The sequence below is a fragment of the Oryx dammah genome, unplaced genomic scaffold, assembly GCF_014754425.2.
Source record: "Oryx dammah isolate SB20612 unplaced genomic scaffold, SCBI_Odam_1.1 HiC_scaffold_29, whole genome shotgun sequence".
NCBI classification, from domain to species: domain Eukaryota; kingdom Metazoa; phylum Chordata; class Mammalia; order Artiodactyla; family Bovidae; genus Oryx; species Oryx dammah.
In genome coordinates, this window is record NW_024070213.1 from 66,404,691 (window position 1) to 66,426,886 (window position 22,196).

At 36.1% G+C, this 22,196-nt stretch overlaps 1 protein-coding gene across 4 annotated transcripts in view; it reads left to right on the forward strand.

The window, feature by feature from the left end:
* Window positions 1–22,196, forward strand: part of USP15 (ubiquitin specific peptidase 15) — a 128,984-nt gene that overhangs the window by 18,280 nt on the left and 88,508 nt on the right. For all 4 annotated transcript variants that reach the window (XR_005719693.1, XM_040233121.1, XM_040233122.1 and 1 more), the window contains exons 2-3: window positions 6,128–6,255; window positions 20,917–21,047. Coding sequence is in view for 3 of the 4 variants with exons in the window: in XM_040233121.1 (XP_040089055.1) it covers window positions 6,128–6,255; window positions 20,917–21,047 (259 nt within the window). In the remaining variant the exon portion in view is untranslated. The remainder of the gene's footprint in view (window positions 1–6,127; window positions 6,256–20,916; window positions 21,048–22,196) is intronic.

Genomic DNA, 22,196 nt, shown 5'->3' on the forward strand with positions numbered 1-22,196 from the left:
GCTCTAGTTAACAAAAGGAAATAATTTCTTGAAAATGAGTGCATTACTATATATCAGATTCATAATTTGATCAATTTGGAAACAAGTCATGTTTTTCTAAAGAAAATTCTTCAAGGTTTATGTAACTTTTTTGTTAAAATCTAATGGTGATTGTAGCCATGAAATTAAGACGCTTACTCCTTGGAAGGAAAGTTGTGACCACCCTAGATAGCATGTTGAAAAGCAGAGACATTACTTTGTCAACAAAGGTCCGTCTAGTCAAGGCTATGATTTTTCCAGTGGTCATGAATGGATGTGAGAGTTGGACTGTGAAGAAAGCTGAGCACCGAAGAATTGATGCTTTTGAACTGTGGTGTTGGAGAAGACTCTTGAGAGTCCCTTGGACTGCAAGGAGATCCAACCAGTCCATTCTGAAGGAGATCAGTCCTGGGTGTTCATTGGAAGGACTGATGTTAAGGCTGAAACTCCAGTACTTTGGCCACCTCATGCAAAGAGTTGACTCACTGGAAAAGACTCTGATGCTGGGAGGGATTGGGGGCAAGAGGAGAAGGGGACAACAGATGATCAGATGGCTGGATGGCATCATCGACTCGATGGACATGAGTCTGAATGAACTCCAGGAGTTGGTGATGGACAGGGAGGCCTGCGTGCTGTGATTCACGGGGTCGCAAAGAGTTGGACACGACTGAGTGACTGAACTGAACTGAATGGAAATTCATCTGTTGGATTTGGAAGAGATTTGTCGTTGTTCAGTCACTCAGTTGTGTCTGACTGTTGGCAACCCCATGGACTGCAGCATGCCAGGCTTCTCTGTCTTTCACCAACTTCTGGAGCTTGCTCAAACTCATGTCCAATAAGTTGGTGATGCCATCCAACCATCTCGTCCTCTGTCATCCCCTTCTCCTGCCTCCAATCTTTCCCAGCATCAGGATCTTTTCTTTTGGAAGAGATAGTATAAAATAAATATGAGGTAATAGAAAATAATAATAATAGAAAATAATGAATTTCTTTTAAAAAGTAAATAGTAATAAAACTAAAGCTATGCATTTTATACATTTTTCTGTACATATTTTTGTCCTGTTTTTATGCTTGAAATCTTATATGCTATCAGCTTGTTTGACTGCAACATTATTCATAGACTGTATGTTTTTTGACTCTTTCATTTTGTGCATGTATATGAAGAGTATACATAAACCATTGTTATTGTTTAGTTGCTAGGTTGTGTCCAATTTGTTCATGGGATTTCCAAAGCAAGAATATTGGCATGGGTTGCCATTTCCTTCTCTGGAAATCTTCATGACCCAAAGGTCAAACCTGTATCTCCTGCATTGGCAGGTACTTACCACTAAGCCACCAGGGAAGCCCATATAAACTGTTATTCTGTATTAAATAGGAAACATATTGATCATATTAAGTATACTATTTCAGAAAACAGAATACAAAGAAAAATGTAACAAAACCCCTGTGTAAACCTGTGTTAGTTATAAAAAAAGCTTTACAAATACAATTGAATCTCCCTGTACCTGTTTCGCTCATCCTAACCCCTTCCCTCTCTTGCCACAGGGAGCCACCATCCAGAAATGGATTTTTATTATTCCCTTTACTTACATTTTCAATATGTATACATGAATCTATGAATATTATTATTTGTGACATGTTTAAAATTTTTCTATAGTTGTACCGTGTGTGCATGTCTGTATCTTAATATATTTGTGTTACATTACATGTATCCTTTTGCAGCTTCTATTTTTTGAATTTAACATTGCAGTTTTGAGATTTATCCATGTTAATACTTGCAGCTGTATTTTTCATTTCAGTTTTTGTATAATATGTCATGATAGGAAGAGTGGATATTAGGGAGCTTTTCTAGTTTTCCATTTGCTAATTATGTTGTGTTATATGTAATGTAACTGCATTACAAGTTGTATTCTTGTAAATATGTGCAAGAGTTTCTTATAAGACTTAGCAATGACAATATGTGATTCTGCAGTATGCACATCTTCATCTTTAATAAATTTGCCAAATTATTCTCCAAAATGAGGATTCCAGTTTACACCCCAGTTGGTAGTTGATGAGCTGTGGTTACTACACGTCTTCTCCACACAATATTATTGACACATTTACATGTGCTTGTGTGTTCACCAATTTCATGCAAACGATGTGGTATGATATTAATTTGTATTTTTTACATTGCTAATGATATAGAACACTTTCTCCTTTGTCTCGAGGCCATTCTGATGTCCTGTGTATTGTCCTTTTTTTCTTTTTAAATTAAAGGAGTTTTTCATGTATTCTAATCCTATGTTGGTTATAGGCAGTATTTTTCCCAAACTCTGTCTTTCTTTACTTGATGCCTCTGTTAAACAGAAGCTTTTCATTTTAACCTTGCAATTTTATCAACCTTTACTTTTAAGAGTTTTTGTTTTTTGTGTTTACTCTTCTTATATTCTGAAGTAACAAGAGTTTTCTCCATTCTCTTTTAAAAAATTATATTTTTGCTTTCACATTTATGTTTTTAATCCAACTATGATTTATTTTTGTTCAGTTTCTGCTGTAACAGAGCATGTGTTCCTGAAAATGACTGTGCTATATTGCAGTAAAACCCACAGGGCATATGGGAAAATAGTGTTGGGGCACAGCACTTGAAAATTTCTTGGCAGCGACCCATTTGTTTAAAAAAGATACCTAATAAAAATGGCAGCATAGTTTTACATTTATTAAAGGTTAAGAAATACACTAATACCACAAAAATATGTCATTTTTATTTTGAAAAAAAGGAAATTTGCTTGAAGTGGGATTCAAAAACATTGCAGCCTGTAAGTTATTGTGAAATGGTAGAAGGAAGGTTATCCAAAATGCGCCAAGAAATTGTAACAGATGTGGAGTGTATAGTTGATAATGCACATGGTGACTGTAAGTAGATGTAAAAATTTACCTTTTGTGCATACCTGTGCAACTCAGTATAGCTGGGTAGTTCTCTACATTTATCTAGTGTTTGTTTTGGAGTTAGGGCTAGGCTGAGACAAGTAAGCCTTAAAAGGATGCACTCCCTGTTAGGGTCCCTTGGCATCTCACTTGCTTTACCCTAGTCCTCACACTGTATAGAGTGAAGTAGTACTTAAGCATACGCAGACTTTGTGTTACTCTTTCCTTATATCAGTCATGTTTAACACATTCAAGTTTTCTTAAACTTTTTCAAGTAGTACTGACTATATATGTGAGGTGTAGAGCTCTAATTAATTTTTTCCATGTATGTATATCCAGATGTTTCTACACTGGTTTGTAATGATGCTTTTAACATATAGAGTAGTTCCACATATGTTGAATACTTGAGCCTGGTTCTTGTTTCTTTGTGCTTTCATTGGTCTTTTCGCTTCTCCCTATGCTACTAACACATTTTCTTAATCACAGGTCTGGCACTAACTTTGTAACTTTGGGCAAGTTAATTTCTATGTGCCTATGAAATTATAGGAGTGCCTACCTCATTGGGTAATTAAAGGAGTAAGTGAGTCAGTATATTAAAGTACTTAGAAGTACTTGCCTTGCCCAAGAGTAAAGCTCAAATGTTAGTTATTTTGTTATTGTTAAAGGTAATCCTTGTAACTGAATAAAGAGTCTTGAGAACTAGTAAACTGAGATTGCCATCTTGTGTTTTCTTTTCCAAGCTAAGAGGAAATGGGGAGAAGCTTATGGAAGGATTCCCTGAGAAAAGTGATGTTTAATTATCTCAAAGATAATTAGAGTTAACTAGGTGGTGAGAGCAGTAGGGGAATATTTGAGGCAGAAGGAGCCATGAGGCAGAAGATAGTATGTCCAGGAACTAGATCTCAGCAAAAAGAAAAATGGCACCAGTTAAGACTAAAGAGGGAGGTAGAAGAAGATCAGATCATGAAAGATCTATTAGGCAAAGTTACCGATTTTAGACTATCTTAAAATCAGTTATAACTGTTCGTAAAGACTGCTATTTCAAGAATAAAAACCATGAAATATCAACCTTGACAAATAGTTAAAACTATTCAAAAAAGAAACTCAGAAGCTACAGTTGGGTGCATCTGGACCTTAATAACGTATCAAAGATTAAGAGTGCTGTTGAAAATGTATAATAAATTTAGGTCTTTGTTCACTTACTTAAAATCTTGGTGAGCTGTTAGTTTTGTCCTAGGCTTTTATGAATTAAAATAGAGGAATCTTGTGTTTGGGGCAGGTCTATAATATATTAAAGTTTTTACAGTACAACAAATCCATGTAAATGTCTTGGATTTTTTTTTCCGTTTATATGTCCACTTTATCTAATTTCAAGGGTACGCCTAAGAAGACTACACATTATTTCCGTAATAGATACTCCTGTTTTTTCTGCTTCCCTCATGTTTCATTGGCTTTCCCTTTTGGCTCAGAGGTAAAGAACCTGCCTGCCAATGCAGGAGACGAAGGTTCAATCCCTAGATCAGAAAGATCCCCTGGAGACCAAAATGGCAACCCACTCCAGTATTCTTGCCTGGGAAATCCCATGGATGGAGAAGCCTGGCAGGCTACCATCCTTAGCATCATAAAGAGTCAGACACAACTGAGCACACATGCACACATACAGTTAAGTCTAATTTTCTTTATTCAATTTAACATATAAAGACATTGCTAGTCTAATCTATTTTGTTTATCTTACAAATGGGGTTTTCTTAAAACTTAGTTTTTCAATTCTCTTTTTCCTCATAGATCAAAATCTACAATTTGCGGGCATTACATTGTATGACCCTGATAGTATGTTTGGAATACTCATGTATAGATAATTCTACCTTACCCATTTTTAGGAAGTCGAACTGCTGATGAATATTCCTTAAAAATTGTGGGGTTTTGTTAGGTTGGTACCTTTACTTCAGGTATTTTCAGACATAAAGATAGCATTTCATTCCTACAGGGCTCTATGAATAGAATGTAAACATGGAAGCACTGGAATGATGTTCTAAAAAACTTGACTACACACGTGGGCTTTAAACATCTTGCTGACCTTTGCTTTTGTTTGTGATTGAGCCTAGTTAACTGTGAGGGATAATGTTTCTGGAAAAGAATTTTAAAATAATTATGAAAAAAAAATTATGAACCAGTGGCAAAGCATGGTAGGTATAATATAAATTTATATGGTTTTTTTAGATTTATTTTTTTTTATGCTTTCTTTGCTAGAGACTATTATTTTACTTTTTCCGTCACTGGTCATCTGATGAGAAAGCTAATTTAGGTATTTGAAAATAGGGTGAATATAGTTTCAGTAATGGTTATAGAGCTTGGTTTCACACTTTTGAAATAAATTAAAAACCAGTTGCTTGCCCCAGCAAATTTTACTTATGTATGAGAAACAGTGGGAGACCGTATTGTTGCTATCAACTTTTGTTAGTAAAGAAGCTAGTTATTTTTAAAGTTTCTTTTAAAATTTTGATTATAATTACTAAAATCAGTCTTCCAAACCTTTAATAATTGTTTCCTTACTCCCTGAAAGATACAATAAAACACATACAGTTAGCATACTGTATTTGTAAGTTTTTTGCGAAAGAACCATTTTTCATGTTAACATTTTACCGTGTTGCATGTAAAATTTTACCTTGATTGACACTTCTAATTGTCATTTGAATTTTTGTTCATTTGGCACATATTATGTTGAACAGCTATTGCATTTTTTTTAAGTTCTATTAAGGATTTTTTGTTTAATGTGTATGTCAGTAGTTGTGTGTAGTAGATATTTTTTAGAACAATAGAAATAATACCTTACACAAGTGAAATATTTCTCTTCTACAACTGTGGCATTAGTTATTCTCAGTAATCCTTTGAAGTAGACATGTACTTTGATATAAAGTGAAATATAAAAAACAGAGGGACTTCCCTGGTGGCCCATTGGTTAAGACTTCGCCTTCCAATGTCGGGGATGCAGGTTTGAGCCTTGGTTGGGGAGCTAAGATCCCACATGCCTTGCAGCCAAAAAACCAAAACATGAAACAGAAGCAACATTGTAATTCATTCAAAATGGTCCACATTAAAATATATATATATATATTTTTTTTTAAAAGATAGCTTTTCTGCTATTCTTAAAGTTCTTGATAATTTTTTATTTTTTTTTTAACCAATTTCTCTTTTTTTTAAGGTACCTAGTGGATAGTCGCTGGTTCAAACAGTGGAAAAAGTATGTTGGCTTTGACAGTTGGGACAAATACCAGATGGGAGATCAAAACGTTTATCCTGGACCCATCGATAACTCTGGGCTTCTTAGAGGTATTATTTCCTTAAATCAATTTTGTAAATGTGTTCATTTTAATATGTTATGGTCAACATATATAATGTGGAAAATGTTAATGTAAATAAATTGATAAACCAGAAATTTCTTATATAGTCATCCCTTGGTGTCCATGTGGGGTTTGGTTACATGATCCCTCTCAGATACTAAAATCTATGGATGCTCAAGCCCCTTGTATAAAATGGCATAATATTTGCATGTAATCTATGTATGTCTTCCCATATACTTTAAGTCTTTTGTTGGTTACTTTTAATACCTAACAAAATATAAATGCTATGTAAATAGTTGCTGGTACATAGCAAATTCAAGTTTTGGTTTTTGGAACTTTCTGGAATGTTTTTCCTCCCTGTGGATGCAGAGGGCCGACTATATTATAGATTTGACCTAATGAATTCAGATTATTTTGTCATAATTAATCTTCTATATCATGACAAATTTTGTCATTTATGATGTAAAAAGGGTTTATTAGCTTTTAAGACTAGAATGTAAAGTAGAAAGTACTGTCTTACTGTTTGGGGGAAAAGTACTACCTTACTGTTTGGGGGAAAAGTACGATCTTACTGTTTGGGGGAAATGCTCTATTGTGTATTATTTTCCTAATGGACACATAACTTCTTTAATAGGGGAGCAGTGGTATATGTTACATTCTTGGATTTTTGGATTATTTTTCTACAACCCTTACTATTAATACTTGCCAGCTCTTCTAAAACTCTGGTAACATTTAAAGACAATAAAACCTAAGTACTAGAACTTTGATTACTGGCCTAGGTGGAATAACAAGGACTAGACTTATCTTTCCATTTAAATGAACCAAAACTCTGACAAAATATATGAAACAGCAGTTCTCAGAACATTGGACATCAGGCAGTGAAGAACAGTGATCCCTGAGAAGTATGAAACAAATGAAATGAGCCCTATGTTTTCCTCAGCTTACTGTACCGAGAGAGTTTCCAAGACATAGCACAGAAGGAGAGACCCATGCAAAGCCTGGCAAACTCCCTTAGTTGAGAAAAGAATTTGGAGTCCAGGGAGACCAAGGCAGCCAGAGTTTCCAGGCCAGAGGACCAGAGAGGAATGAGCAGCACGTAAGGAGAGAGAGAGAGACCTAGAGATCTACGGGAAACCACTGAAGACTCTTGTAAGTCTTCAGCTCACTGTTGACTAGTGCATGTGTGTGACAAGCTACCCAAGGCCCAGAAAAGAATTATCAAAAGAATTAGAGCAATCATTTAGGTTCCTGTGACCAAATCAGGTTCATTTGCCAGATGTGCTACAAGCCAGATGCTGAGATGGCAAAGCTTGCAGCCAGGAAAGGATTTATTTGTGAGGCAACCAAGTGAGGAGTTGGGAGAACAACTCTCAGATCCACCTACCTGATAGCAAGCGACTCAGGGTATTTGTGGAAATAAAGAAGCAGGGTAGTCCAAGGTATGCAGAGCATGGGGAAGGGTAATTGATAAGAAAAAGTGAGTCATTCTTGTGCAGATGCAGGTAAGCTGCTTGCTTCTCCATGAGACACATGTTCAGAAAATGGAGGCGTTAGCATGTTCTGAGGGTGGAATTGTGGGCGCTCTCACGTCAAAAGGTCAGCAAGTGGACACTTCATACAAGCCCAGTTGGACAGTTAGTGGTCTTAATCTTAGTTCTACCTAGAACTGAACGCAGCTGATTGCAAGTTCCTGAAAAACATCTCAGGAAAGTATCTTATTTTTAGACATTATGAAACTTGGAGGACATGTGAGTTTTTGTAAAAACAAAGTAGCTTGATCAGTGAAGGCATGTTACAGTTCACTGTTCATTAAGAAATTATAGTTTAATGGATCTAACTGATGAGTACCCTCGGTTTCACTTATAAAGGAGCAAGAATAATGTGTTCACAGTAGCCAGAGTGGAAAATGTTATAAATCATGGAGTAGATTGCAGAGAATGGGTTTGGCTCTATAGAAGGGCAAAATGAATACTCTTGTCCTAAATCAAAAGCGACTATTTCCAAGTAACTTAACTGCATCTCAGAACAGAACAGAAGAATGAATATTTGTGTGTGCACGCGTGCTCAGTTGTGTCTGACTTTTTGCATTGTAGCCTACCAGGCTCCTCAGTCCCTGGAATTTTTGTCCCTCAGACAAAAATACTGGAGTGGGTGGCCATTTCCTCCTCTAGGGTATGTTCCCCACCCAGGGATTGAACCCGTGTCTCTTGGGTTTTTTGCATTGGCAGGCAGATTAGATTCTTTACCACATGCCACCTGGGAAGCAGGAATACAAAAATATCCAGCATCCATCCAACAAGATAAAGTTTTTAATATCTTGGATCCAAACAAATAGTACCCAGAATGCAAAGAAGCAGAAAATATAATGCATAATAAGGAGAAATAGCAGTGTTTAAAAATTTTTTTTAAGTGGAGAAGAACACAAAGCAAATGAAACAAATAGAAAGCGAATAGCAAGTGAGATGGTAGATTTAAACCCAGCTGTATGAACAATTGTGTTTAATGTAAATTTGAGGTAGAGAATGTAAGATTGGATTAAAAAATAAAGACCCAACTGTATACTGTCTACCAGAAACCCACCTTAAATACAGAGTACAAATAGAGATTGAAAGATTCTAAGACTAACCTCCAGTCATCCTCACTCTTACATAACCATCTCCCCTTTGTGAGTGGAACCTGAGACTAGGATATCATTCCTGTGATTATTTATGTTATATGACAAAAGGGAGATTATCCCAGTGAGCTTTGTCTGATCATACATGCCCTTTGAAAGCAGAGCTTTCTCTGGCTGGTAGCTAGAGAAGTTAGGATATAAAGCATGAGAAGAACTCATTGCTGATTTGAAAATGGGACTATGTGCAAAGGAAGACAGGTGTCATCTAGGGACAAAGAGAATTGTTGTGCCTATAGCCAGCAAGAAAACAGGCACCTCATACTTGTAGCCATGAGGAGTTAAATTCTGCCAACAACCTGAATGAACTTGGAAGTAGATTCTTTCCCAGAGCCTTCAGATAGGAGAGAAGCCTTTCTAACATCTTGATTTCCTCTTTGTAAGACCCTAAGTAGAAAGCCCAGTTGAACTCACCTGAACTTCTGACCCACAGAACTGTGAGCATATAAATAGGTATTGTTTTAAGCTACTATGGTTATTTGTTAGCAGTAGAAAACTAAGACACATACTAACTTCAGTCCATGGGGTTGCAAAGAGTTGGACACAACTGAGTGATTGAACTGAACTGAACACATACAACACTATAATCAAAAGAATGCTAGAGTGGCCATTTTAATATCAGACATTAAGATTTAGGACAGTGAACATTATCAGGGATAAAAGTTCATTTCATAATCGTAAATGGGCTAGGACAGTTCATTAAGAAAACATAATAATCCTAAAAATATATACCCATCTAATGGCGTCACTTGAAAATATGTGAAGCAAAATCTGACAGAACCAGAACCACAAGGAGAAATAGAAAAATATCCACAATTATATAATGGATATTTCAGTACTAGTCTCTCCATAAATAATAGAAAAAGTGTAGACAAAAAAGTAGAAAGGAAATAAATAAATCTGCTTGTCCTTACATTTATAGAATACAGTACATTCCCCACATACTAACTGCGAACTTTCAAAGATGTGTACGTGCATTCACGTATCCAGTCATATAAGTTGGTTCGTGTGTCTGGAATATGTTGTTACATGCCTGCATCCTCTACAGGTGGTTGTGCTTTTGTGTACTTTACTGTAAAATACTGTACAAAGTATCTTTATTTCAAGGCCAGGATGTTCAGAAGCAAGCATAAAAGCAGCGGTGATGTAGCTGGTACTGCTAAGAAGCACCAAGCAATAACAAAACAAAAGTGAAAATAATTGAGAGAGTGGAGCAAGGCAAAAAGATGGTAAAGATCACTTATCCTTATAACATGAATCATTCAATCTTGGAACATGTGAAGTATGCCATGCCAATGATGTTGACAATAATACCAAAGAAGCGTGGAAAAGTAATGGAGGAGATGGAGAAACTTCTCAGTATGTGAATACAGGATCAGTGTCAGCTGAGTTGCTCTCAGTTTAATGCTGATGCAAGAGAAAGTTAAAAGCCTTATGAAGACTTGAAGAAGAAACATGGTGAAGAATCAGAAGGCACATCTTTTAAAGCCAACCATGACTGCTTTTATCAATTCAAGGCTAGAGCCAAGCTTTACAATGTAAAGGTAAGTGCCAAGGCAGCGAGTGTAGGTATGGTACCTGCCTGGAAATTTCCTGAAATGCTTTAAGAAATTATTGATAAAGGAACATATTCACTATAGCAGGTTTTTAATGTGGATGCAAGGACTGTACTGGAAGAGGAATTCAGACCAAAGTTATATCAGTAAGAAAGAAAAGTTGATGCCAGGCTATAAAACACTAAAGGATAGGCTAACTGTCTTTGTTTGATGGCAGTGCTTCTGGCGGTATGAAACCAGAGCATCTTTTAGCTTCTCATTCAAAGAACCCAAGAGCCCTTAAAAACAGACAGGGACTCTCTTCCTTTTGTGTGGAAGAGAAACCCCAAAACTTGGGTTACACAGGCCATTTTCCAGGATTGGTTTTTCCACCATTTAATCCCAGAGTTGAGAAGTACTGCTTGAGGAAAGATATCCCATTCAGCATTCTTTTGCTGCTCAACAGTACTCTCGGCCACCCTCCGTTCATGGATTACTTTCATCCCAATGTGTATCTGCCACCAAATACTGTGTCAATTATCCAGCCTGTGGACCAGGGGGTTATAGTGACTTTCAAGAAATATTATTCACGTTGCACTTTTTGTCAGGCAATAAAGGCAAGTGACAAATCAGGAACAACCTTGCAACAGTTTTGGAAGGGCTCTACCATGTACAAACCCATAAAAAACATTGACTTTGCTTGGTGTGATGTTTAGTTGTCATCATGAGTGGGATTTGGAAGAACTTTTACCCACAATTTATTCATCATTTTCATGGATTTAAGAAGGTGAACAAAGAATCAAAAGAAGTCTTCAGCCAGTTAGTGAGCCTCAGGAAAAAATTGGAGCTAGATCTGCAAGAGGACGACCTCATTGAGGAGCTTACTAATAAAGACCTGATGGAACTGGAGGCCCAGAGAAAGGATGAAGCGAGCCAAGAGGAAGAAGAAATAACTGAAGAATGAAGAGATGAATGACACATGAAGTGGCAAAGGGTTTCTTTATTTGAAAAGGCACTGTTTTTGAGGTGTGGGACCCAAGTGTAGAATGGTACACGAAGTTTGCCACTGCGGTTCCGAATGCAGTCCAGTGCTGCTCTGATATCTGTGACAAGAAAAAAGAGAACTACTTACCCAGACATCACTGGATCGTTTTTTCAACAGGGTAGATAGAATTGAATCAGGCCAGGACCCAGAACCCGTGTCATCAGCATCAGGCATGAGTGACATTGCACCTTGCCCTCTGCCTCCTGTTGCCGACAGTCTTTCAGCTCTTGCCATCTCCCACCTCCTCTCCCGCCTCCATCGGTAACTTCTTGCCTGTTCACTCTATGCCAGCCCCTGTATGCCAGCTGTTGTACTCTATGTACTACTGTACTTTTCAAGGTACTGTACTATAAAATTAAAAATGTTTTCCTTATTTTGTGTGTGTGTGTTTAAATATTATTTGTGTGGAAAGTGTTGTAAATCTATCATACTGTATTACTGTGTAGCCAATTGTGTTAGTTAGATACCTAGGCTAACCTTGTTGGACTTATGAACACACTCTTGAAATGGAACTTGTTCATGTATAGAGGACTTACTGTATTCCCACTGAACAACAGCACAATGAAAATTCTTTTTGGTGTTCACATGAAGCATTTAGATAAACTTTATTTTGCATAAAACCTGGTTCAGTAAAGTTAGCAGGAGTTAAATCATACAAAATATGCTTTCTTACTACAGTGGGATAATAATAACTGAGAGGTGAAACATCTTGAAGTGTTTGAAAACTAACATACTTCTGCATAACTCATGGGTCAAAGAGAACTCAAAGAAATTAGCAATTATTTTTAACTAAATGAAAGTGAAAACAAAACATATCAAAATTTGTGGAAGGCAGGTAAATAGTATGTGGAGGGTAATTTATAGCTCTTTTAACATGTGTAAGGAAAAGGAAAGCTTATAACAGAGGTGAAACATCTTCAAGTGTTTGAAAACTTACATACTTCTGCATAACTCATGGGTCAAAGAGAACTCAAAGAAATTAACTATTTTAACTAAATGAAAATGAAAACAAAACATATCAAAATTTGTGGGAGGCAGATAAATTTTATGTGGAGAGGAATTTATAGGTCTTTTAACATGAATAAGGAAGAGGAAAGGTCTCAAATCAGTGACCTTGGTTACTGACTCAGGAAACTAAAAATAAGAACAAATTAAAGTAAATCAAGCAGAAGAAGGGAAATACTAAGTTTAGAACAGAAATCAAATAAAGGAAAATAGAGAAAATCAATGAAACCAAAGACTGCTTCTTTATGAAGATAATAAAATTTATAAAGACCTAGTTTGATCACAAGAGAAAGGTAAAAGACACAACTACTGGTGTCAGGAACAAGAGAGGTAACGTATGTATCAGTCAGTTCAGTTCAGTTCAGTCGCTCAGTCGTGTCCTACTCTTTGCGACCCCATGAATCGCAGCACGCCAGGCCTCCCTGTCCATCACCATCTCCCAGAGTTCACTCAGACTCACATCCATCGAGTTCGTGATGCCATCCAGCCATCTCACCCTCGGTCGTCCCCTTCTCCTCCTGCCCCCAATCCCTCCCAGCATCAGAGTCTTTTCCAATCAGTCAACTCTTCGCATGAGGTGGCCAAAGTACTGGAGTTTCAGCTTCAGCATCATTCCTTCCAAAGAAATCCCAGGGTTGATCTCCTTCAGAATGGACTGGTTGGATCTCCTTGCAGTCCAAGGGACTCTCAAGAGTCTTCTCCAACACCACAGTTCAAAAGCATCAATTCTTCGGCACTCAGCATTCTTCACAGTCCAACTCTCACATCCATACATGACCACAGGAAAAACCATAGCCTTGACTAGACGGACCTTAGTCGGCAAAGTAATGTCTCTGCTTTTCAATATGCTATCTAGGTTGGTCATAACTTTTCTTCCAAGGAGTAAGCGTCTTTTAATTTCATGGCTATAGTCACCATCTGCAGTGATTTTGGAGCCCCCAAAAATAAAGTGTGACACTGTTTCCACTGTTTCCCCATCTATTTCCCATGAAGTGATGGGACTGAATGCCATGATCTTCATTTTCTGAATGTTGAGCTTTAAGCCAGTTTTTTCGCTCTCCTCTTTCACTTTCATCAAGAGGCTTTTTAGCTCCTCTTCACTTTCTGCCATAAGGGTAGTGTCATCTGCATATCTGAGGTTAGTGATATTTCTCCCGGCAATCTTGATTTCAGCTTGTGTTTCTTCCAGTCCAACGTTTCTCATGATGTACTCTGCATATAAGTTAAATAAGCAGGGTGACAATAAGTTAAATAAGCCTGGACGTACTCCTTTTCCTATTTGGAACCAGTCTGTTGTTCCATGTCCAGTTCTAACTGTTGCTTCCTGACCTGCATACAGATTTCTCAAGAGGCAGGTCAGGTGGTCTGGTATTCCCATCTCTTTGAGAATTTTCCACAGTTTGTGATCCACGCAGTCAAAGGCTTTGGCATAGTCAATAAAGCAGAAATAGATGTTTTTCTGGAACTCTCTTGCTTTTTCCATGATCCAGCGGATATTGGCAATTTGCTCTCTGGTTCCTCTGCCTTTTCTAAAACCAGCTTGAACATCAGGGAGTTCACGGTTCACGTATTGCTGAATCCTGGCTTGGAGAATTTTGAGCATTACTTTACATTTGGCCTTGGAATGCGAAATGAAGAAGGGCAAAGACTAATAGAGTTTTGCCAAGAAAATGCACTGGTCATAGCAAATACCCTCTTATAACAACACAAGAGAAGACTCTACACATGGACATCACCAGATGGTCAACACCGAAATCAGATTGATTATATTCTTTGCAGCCAAAGATGGAGAAGCTCTATACAGTCAACAAAAACAAGACCAGGAGCTGACTGTGGCTCAGATCATGAACTCCTTATTACCAAATTCAGACTCAAATTCAAGAAAGTAGGGATAACTGCTAGACCATTCAAGTATGACCTAAATCAAGTCCCTTATGATTACACAGTGGAAGTGAGAAATAGATTTAAGGGCCTAGACCTGATAGATAGAGTGCCTGATGAACTATGGAATGAGGTTCATGAGACAGGGATCAAGACCATCCCCATGGAAAAGAAATGCAAAAAAGCAAAATGGCTGTCTGGGGAGGCCTTAGAAATAGCTGTGAAAAGAAGAGAGGCAAAGAGCAAAGGAAAAAAGGAAAGATATAAGCATCTGAATGCAGAGTTCCAAAGAATAGCAAGAAGAGATAAGAAAGCCTTCTTCAGCAATCAGTGCAAAGAAATAGAGGAAAAGAACAGAATGGGAAAGACTAGAGATCTCTTCAAGAAAATTAGAGATACCAAGGGAACATTTCATGTAAAGATGGGCTCAACAAAGGACAGAAATGGTATGGACCTAACAGAAGCAGAAGATATTAAGAAGAGGTGGCAAGAATACACAGAACTGCACAAAAACGATCTTCATGACCCAGATAATCATGGTTATGTGATCACTCATCTAGAGCCAGACATCCTGGAATGTGAAGTCAAGTGGGCCTTAGAAAGCATCACTATGAACAAAGCTAGTGGAGGTGATGGAATTCCAGTTGAGCTGTTTCAAATCCTGAAAGATGATGCTGTGAAAGTGCTGCACTCAATATGCCAGCAAATTTGGAAAACTCAGCAGTGGCCACAGGACTGGAAAAGGTCAGTTTTCATTCCAATCCCAAAGAAAGGCAATGCCAAAGAATGCTCAAACTACCGCACAATTGCACTCATCTCACATGCTAGTAACATATGTATAGAAATCTACAAATAGCAAAAGGACAATAAAGAAATATTTCTTGAAAGATGAAAACTAATAAAGCCCATTCCAAAAGAATGAATTCTCTGAGGAACCCTATATCAATTAAAGAAGTTGAATTTGTAGTTTAAAATTTCCTCACAAAGAAAACATCAGACCTTGATGGTGCCACAAGTGAATTCTACCAGTGCTGTTTAAGAGAATTATGCCAGTTCAACAAAGGCTCTTTTCAGAAATTAGGAGAGACTGCTTCATGCAGTGAAACCAGCATTACTTTGATACCAAAGTCTAAGAGAGACATTTCAAGAAAAAAAAGTTCTCAACCAGTATACCCCTGATGAACATAGATGCATCTATTATTAACAGAATTTTAGTAAATCAAGTCCAAAAATAAAGAGGATAGGTATATAGAAAGAACATTACCAAAATACTATATAAGAGTAAAATACACAGAAACTCCTCAACCTCAGAATGGGCATCTGTGAAAATGGACACTCAACAGTGAAAGACTGAATGCTTTCCCTCTAAAATCAGGGAAAAGCAAGGATGCCTACACTCAACTCTTTAAGCCGAGATTGTACTGGAGGTTCTAGACAGTGTTTAATAAAGCAAAAAGAAAAGGTAAAAGACCTACGGATTGTATAGGAAGAAGTAATGTCTTCCTTTATTCACAAATACCTGTGTCTATGTAGAAAATTCAATAAAATCTACAAAAACAAACCTTCTGGAATTAATAAATGAAATTGGCCTATAGGATACAAGACCATTACTCAAAAACCAGTTGTGTTTCTTGTACACTAAAAATGGACTAACATAAATTTAAATTTTAAAAATATATTTTATAATAGCACCAAAATATAAAATGCAGATAAATCTATAATACATGTAAACTAAAAACTACAGGATATTGCTGAGATAAATTAAAGCCTAAATAAAGAGATAAATTATGTTATTGGATCAGAAAACTCAGTATTGTTTAATTCCTCCACTCAGTCTACAGATTCAACACAATTTCAAATCACATTCCTAGTAGGCTTTTTAAAAAATGAGTTTCGGTTTAGTTCAGTTCACTTCACTCAGTCATGTCCAACTCTTTGCCACACCATAAATTTCATCCTTTGAAATTCTGTAATTCATTGGCTTTCTTTTTTTATATTCATAGTTTTACAACTATCACCATCGTCTAATTCCACAAAATTTTCATCACCCCAGAAAGAAACTTCATATCCATTAGCAGTCACTCTTCATCCCCTCTCAAGACCCCAGCCCTAGGCAATCATTAATATATTTTCTGTCTCTGTGGATTCTCCTTTTGTGAACATTTCATCTAAATGGAATCAAACAATACGTGTCCATAGTATTGGACTTCTTTTGCTTGGTACAAAGTTTTCAAGTGTCATTCATGTGGCATGAATCAGTATTTTATTCTTTTTTTAGTGGATGGATAGTTTTCCATTGTATAGAGATATACCACATTTAATTTATCCGTTCATCAACTGTTGGACATTTGGGTTGTTTTCACTTTCTGGCTATGAATGAATAATTCATTCATGAACTATTCATGTACGAATTTTTGTGTAGATGTGTTCTTGGTCATATAGTAACTCTGTGTTTAACTATTTGAAGAATTGCTTAACTTTTCCAAAATAGTTGGCACCATTTTTCATTCCCACCAGCAGCAAGTAGGGTACCAGTTCTTCCACACCTTGCCAAACTTTATTATTGTCTATTCTTTTATATTATAGCCATCCTAATGGGTATGAAATGGTGGTTGTTGTTCAGGTGCTAAGTCAGGTCTGACTCTTTGCGACCCAGTGGTGCCAGCCTTCCCTGTCTTTCACTGTCTCCTGGAGTTTGCTCAAACTCACATCCTTTGAGTCAGTGATGCTATCCAAACATTTTATCCTCTTTAGCCCCCTTTTCCTCCTGCCTTCAGTCTTTCCAAGGATCAAGGTCTTTTCCAGTGAACTGATATCTATTGTTACTTTGATTTGTATTTGTTATTTTTATATCTGTTTGTTATTTTGATTTCCCTAATGATTGATGATGTTAAGTGTCATATCTGTGCTGCTTATATCTGTTCGGAAAAATATTCAGATCCTGTGCTCATCTTTTAATCGGGTTATTTGTCTGTTTACTGTTAGGTTTTAAGAGTTGTTTATGTATTCTGGATACTAGTCCCTTATCAAACAAGATTTCCAAAAATTGTCTCCCATTCTGTGTATGTCTTTTACTTTCTTGATGGTGCCTCTCAAGTGCAAATTAATTCTGATGAAGTCCAGTTAATCTATTTTTTTCCTTTGGTTGCTTGTGATTTTGTTGCAGAAAGCATCACCTAATTCAGGATCAGAAAAGACATGATTTCTTCTAAAAGTTTTTGAGTTTTGGTGTTTACATTTCTGTGTCTGATCAATTTTAAATTAGTATTTGTATATAGTGTGAGATAAAAATCAGTTGAACATATTAGAGGATCTGTAGTAGATCCACACATATATGGCCAATTCATTTTACATAAAAATGTAAGAGAAATTCAGTGAAGTCTTTTAAATAGATGAATGCTGCTTGAGTGTTAAATATCTATTTGCCAGAAAAAAGTGAACTTTGACCTATACCCAGCACCATATACAAAATTAACTCAAAGCACACCATAGACTTAAATGTAAAAACCAAAACTATGAAACTCTTAGGAAAAAATTAGGAGAAGATTTTTGTGACACTGTGTTAGGCAAAGATTTCTTAAGTGTGAATTAAAAAGCACAATTGAAAAAGGGAAAAATTGATGATTTGTAATTCATCATTAACAAAAGCTTCTTCAAATAACACTGTTAAGAGAATGAAAAGATAAACCACAATGTGGGAGAAAGTATTTGCAAATTACTTAGCTAATAAAATATATGCAGAATAAAGAATTCCATAAAGCCCAGTGGAAAAAATAGACAAAAGGCTTAAACAGATGCCTCACCAGAGAAGGTGGTGTTTTCAGAAAGCACATGTAAAAATACTCAACATCACTAGTCATTAGAAGAATGAAGATTAAAACCACAGTGAGGTCCCACTGTGCATGATTTGAATCGTTGAGAATGATTCAAATTAAAATTTAAAAGATAAATCCATACCAAGTATTGATGAGGCTGTAGAGCAAGTAGAACTTTCGTACACTATTTTGGATAATGAAATAGTCTTGCAGTTTCTTAAAAAGCTAAATATACATTTACCATAGGAACCAACCATTCCACTCCTCAGTATTTACCCAAGAGAAATGAAGAGAAAACCTACACATAAGTGTTCATATCAGTGTTACTTGTAGAGAAAATTGGAAACAATCCAAAATGCCCATCAGTAGCTGAATGAATAAACAAATTACAGAATGTTCATATAAAGTAATGAAATCCTACTCAGCAATTAAAAAGAATGAACTCTAGATACATAAAAATATGGATGGATTTCAAGATAATGATGCAGCATAAATGACGCCAAATAAAGCAGTACATACCAATTTTATATAATCTAGAAAATGCAAATTAGTCTATAGTTGGAAAACACAGATAAGCAGTTTTCAGGGCACAGGACAGTGAACCTGGATGGACAGGAAGGAGAGATGACACCAAAAAAAAGGGCAACAGGGAAGCCTTTCTGGCCAGGGGGTGAGGGGCGATGCCGATGGATACGTTTATCGTTTTGGTAATGATGATTTCACACTTGTATTGCTGTGTCACAACAACAAATTTTACCCTTTAAATCTCAGCAGTTTTGATATCAATTTTATATCAAGAAAACAGAAGTAACAAAAATGAGAGGTTCTGTGTTTAGGGTTCTTCCTCCCTTAAAAATGATTCAAAAATTGATCGATCATTTTATTTTATCCACTATAGGGCTTCCCAGGTGGCTTAGTGGTTAAGAATCTGCCTGCCGGTGCGGGAGACATGGATTTGATCCCTGGGTCGAGAAGATCCCCTGGAGGGGGAAATGCCATCCCACTTCAGTATTCTTGCCTGGGAAATCTCATGGACAGAGAAGCCTGGCGGGCTGCTGCCCATGGGGTTGCAAAAGAGTTGGATACAACTTAGTGGCTAAACAACAACTAGATATAAATTACTGTTTGATTCTGTTACATAATAAAATCATTTACCCAGACTCTTGAATTATTGTGGAGAATAACATAAACATCTTAATTTTTAAACTTTTTTCTTTCCCTTAATTTATTTTGAAGCAGCCTATTATAGTGGAAAGAAAATGGATATTAGTGTAAATATATACGTTTGAGTCTAGCCTACAATTTTCTGTATGTGAGCTTGGGCAGGTTAATAAGTAAAATGGAGCTATCTACTTCATAATATTGTTTTGAAAATCAACTGAGATAAAAGTATTTTCCATAATGGTACCTTTCCTTGTACCTGCAATTTTCTGTGTGAATTATTTGGGCAATTTACTTGATTTCTTTGAATGTATTTTTTAATCTAAAATAGATATTCATCTTATAGGGCTGTTTCGAGAATTGACTGAGATAACATGATCATCTGCTATAACGTGACTTAAGATGCATGAGTTTCACTTTCAGAGGGTTCTGAAAATTTGTTCCAAATAGTCAGTCTCATCAAGAATTTAATAAAGTTATAACTAAGAATTTTTTAAACTGAGCTTTAAAATTAATACTTACTTTGTACCAGCTATTGAAGTTCATATAAAATTCAGAGTGTTCTCATTTCTGTTCAATATGAAGCATAGTTTTTCTCAAAGGTTTGTATGATTTTATAACCACAGATTGATCCTACATAGAGTAAATAAATTTTTTTAAAGCATTTCTCTTGCTTCTTGATTTTTATCGTTGTATCTAGTTAAAAGTAGTACTTTATCATTGAAATGCTGCCTGGAACAATTTTGCTTCCCATGTTTGTTAATTCACGAGTGAATCAGAATGAGAAAATCTTCTTTATATTTTTGAGTTATTTACAAATAACTCAGTAAACTATTTGTTTCTGTTTTCTACACTTTGGAAATTCAAGTAAAGGACCAAATAATAATCAGTGAGTCTCAGATTAGGACTGTGATATAGGTACAGCTCACAGTATTGCTTCTAGATCTCTGGCCTGCCCTGTTCAACTGGAATTTTGAAAATGGATCATAGAATTAGAACCATAACTGAGCAACTACCTCAACTCTGGATCTGTGGAGGAATCTAGATTGTGGACTCTCTGGAGTAATGAGATACCCTTTTGTGATTTCCATCATGATTCTCAGCCCATGTGCTTTGGTATCATTGTGAAAGGGTATTGATTTGTTTCTGAATGTTCTTCATCAGCTAATGCTGGAGTGATCACTTATTACTGTGTGACAGATCTCTGATTCTCAAAATATTTGGGAAACACTCTTCAGTGGGATCCTCTGACCAACAGTTTAGTATTTCTTTAAGAGTTAAATAATAGAAAAGTTACTTTTTAAAACACTGTTGGTTGACTAATGGTACATACTGAAACTTTGTAAAGCAACAGTTTACTTTGAAATGCCTAGATTTAAGTTTGTGAACCTCTTCAGAGCTTCTTTCAAAACTCATTATTTAAATACCTGAATTAGTCTTCATGAATTTACATAATTTGTAGTATGTTCGACCACAGTATTTAGAGCTATGTAGTATTACTTCTTTTTCTGTATTGATTTTATTTTCTCTTTTGTAGATGGCGATGCCCAATCACTTAAGGAGCACCTTATTGATGAATTGGATTACATACTGTTGCCAACTGAGGGCTGGAATAAACTTGTCAGCTGGTACACACTGATGGAAGGTCAGGAACCAATAGCACGAAAGGTACATATTAAGAAATGAATAGGAATATTTTTCTTAAACAGTTCATATTTTGTTGTTAATTTCCATGACTTATGAAGCCTCAAGTGTCTTGGAGAAAAAGACCATCAATTTGTTACTGTGCACTAGCACACATAGAGGGAGGGTGCATTATATGCTAGCCATCGATATAAGCACATCATATACATTATTAACTAATTTAATCCTCATGAAAAGTCTTTCTAAGGAAAGTATTATTATCCCCGTTTTATAGGTGAGGAAATGAGGACAGAGGTAGCAAGGTTCAGGATCTTTTAGAAAGCCACGTGAGTTTACATACTTAAATTTTCTTAAAACTTGAAAAGGCAGTTGTTTTTCTTATCCTGATTTTAAGCTTTATAATTACAGTCTAGAAACATTAAAAATGACTCATTTTCTTTATTTTAGGGTACTGAAAAGTCATTTATGAAAGTGTCATAATTGCAATAGTAGAGTAATACCCAGCACTTAAGGTAGATCTGTCAACCTTACACAAGTATTTGATAGTGTAGTCAGGGGGAGCAGAATTATTTATCTGGTTTTATTTCCACATAAAAATGATTAAAAAGCCAATTATATAACACAAGGGTTTAAACTTCTAGTAGACCAAACCATAATTGGATTTATTTGAAACTGATGCTACAAAGTTGATATATTAACAGTTTGTATTTGTATATCTGTGGTTTAGGTATAGAACTGAATTTTGTTCTCTAAATAGAATGTGAATATGCCTTTGATTTAGTTTAGTTTTGTTCCTTAATTTCACTCAATCTTATAGCCAATTTAAAGTTAAGATTCATCTCTTCTAGGAATCCTAGCCATAAATAAATTTTATATATATATATATATAATATATAATTACTCCAGTAATCTCACCTAGAAAATTCCATGGACAGAGGAGCCTTGAGGGCTGCAGTCCATGGGGTCGCAGAGTCGGACACAACTGAGCACACACACGCATATGTGTGTATATATAATGGCCTGTGGTTTTTATCTATAGTTCCTATAGAACTGAGTGTTTTGACCATTTGAAGGATAAAATATTTAGCTGTAAAACTCTCTAGAAGAAGACTTTTATTCCTGGGTAAAGGAAAACCTATGTCTAGAATATCTTCAAATGTATTGACTTGTATT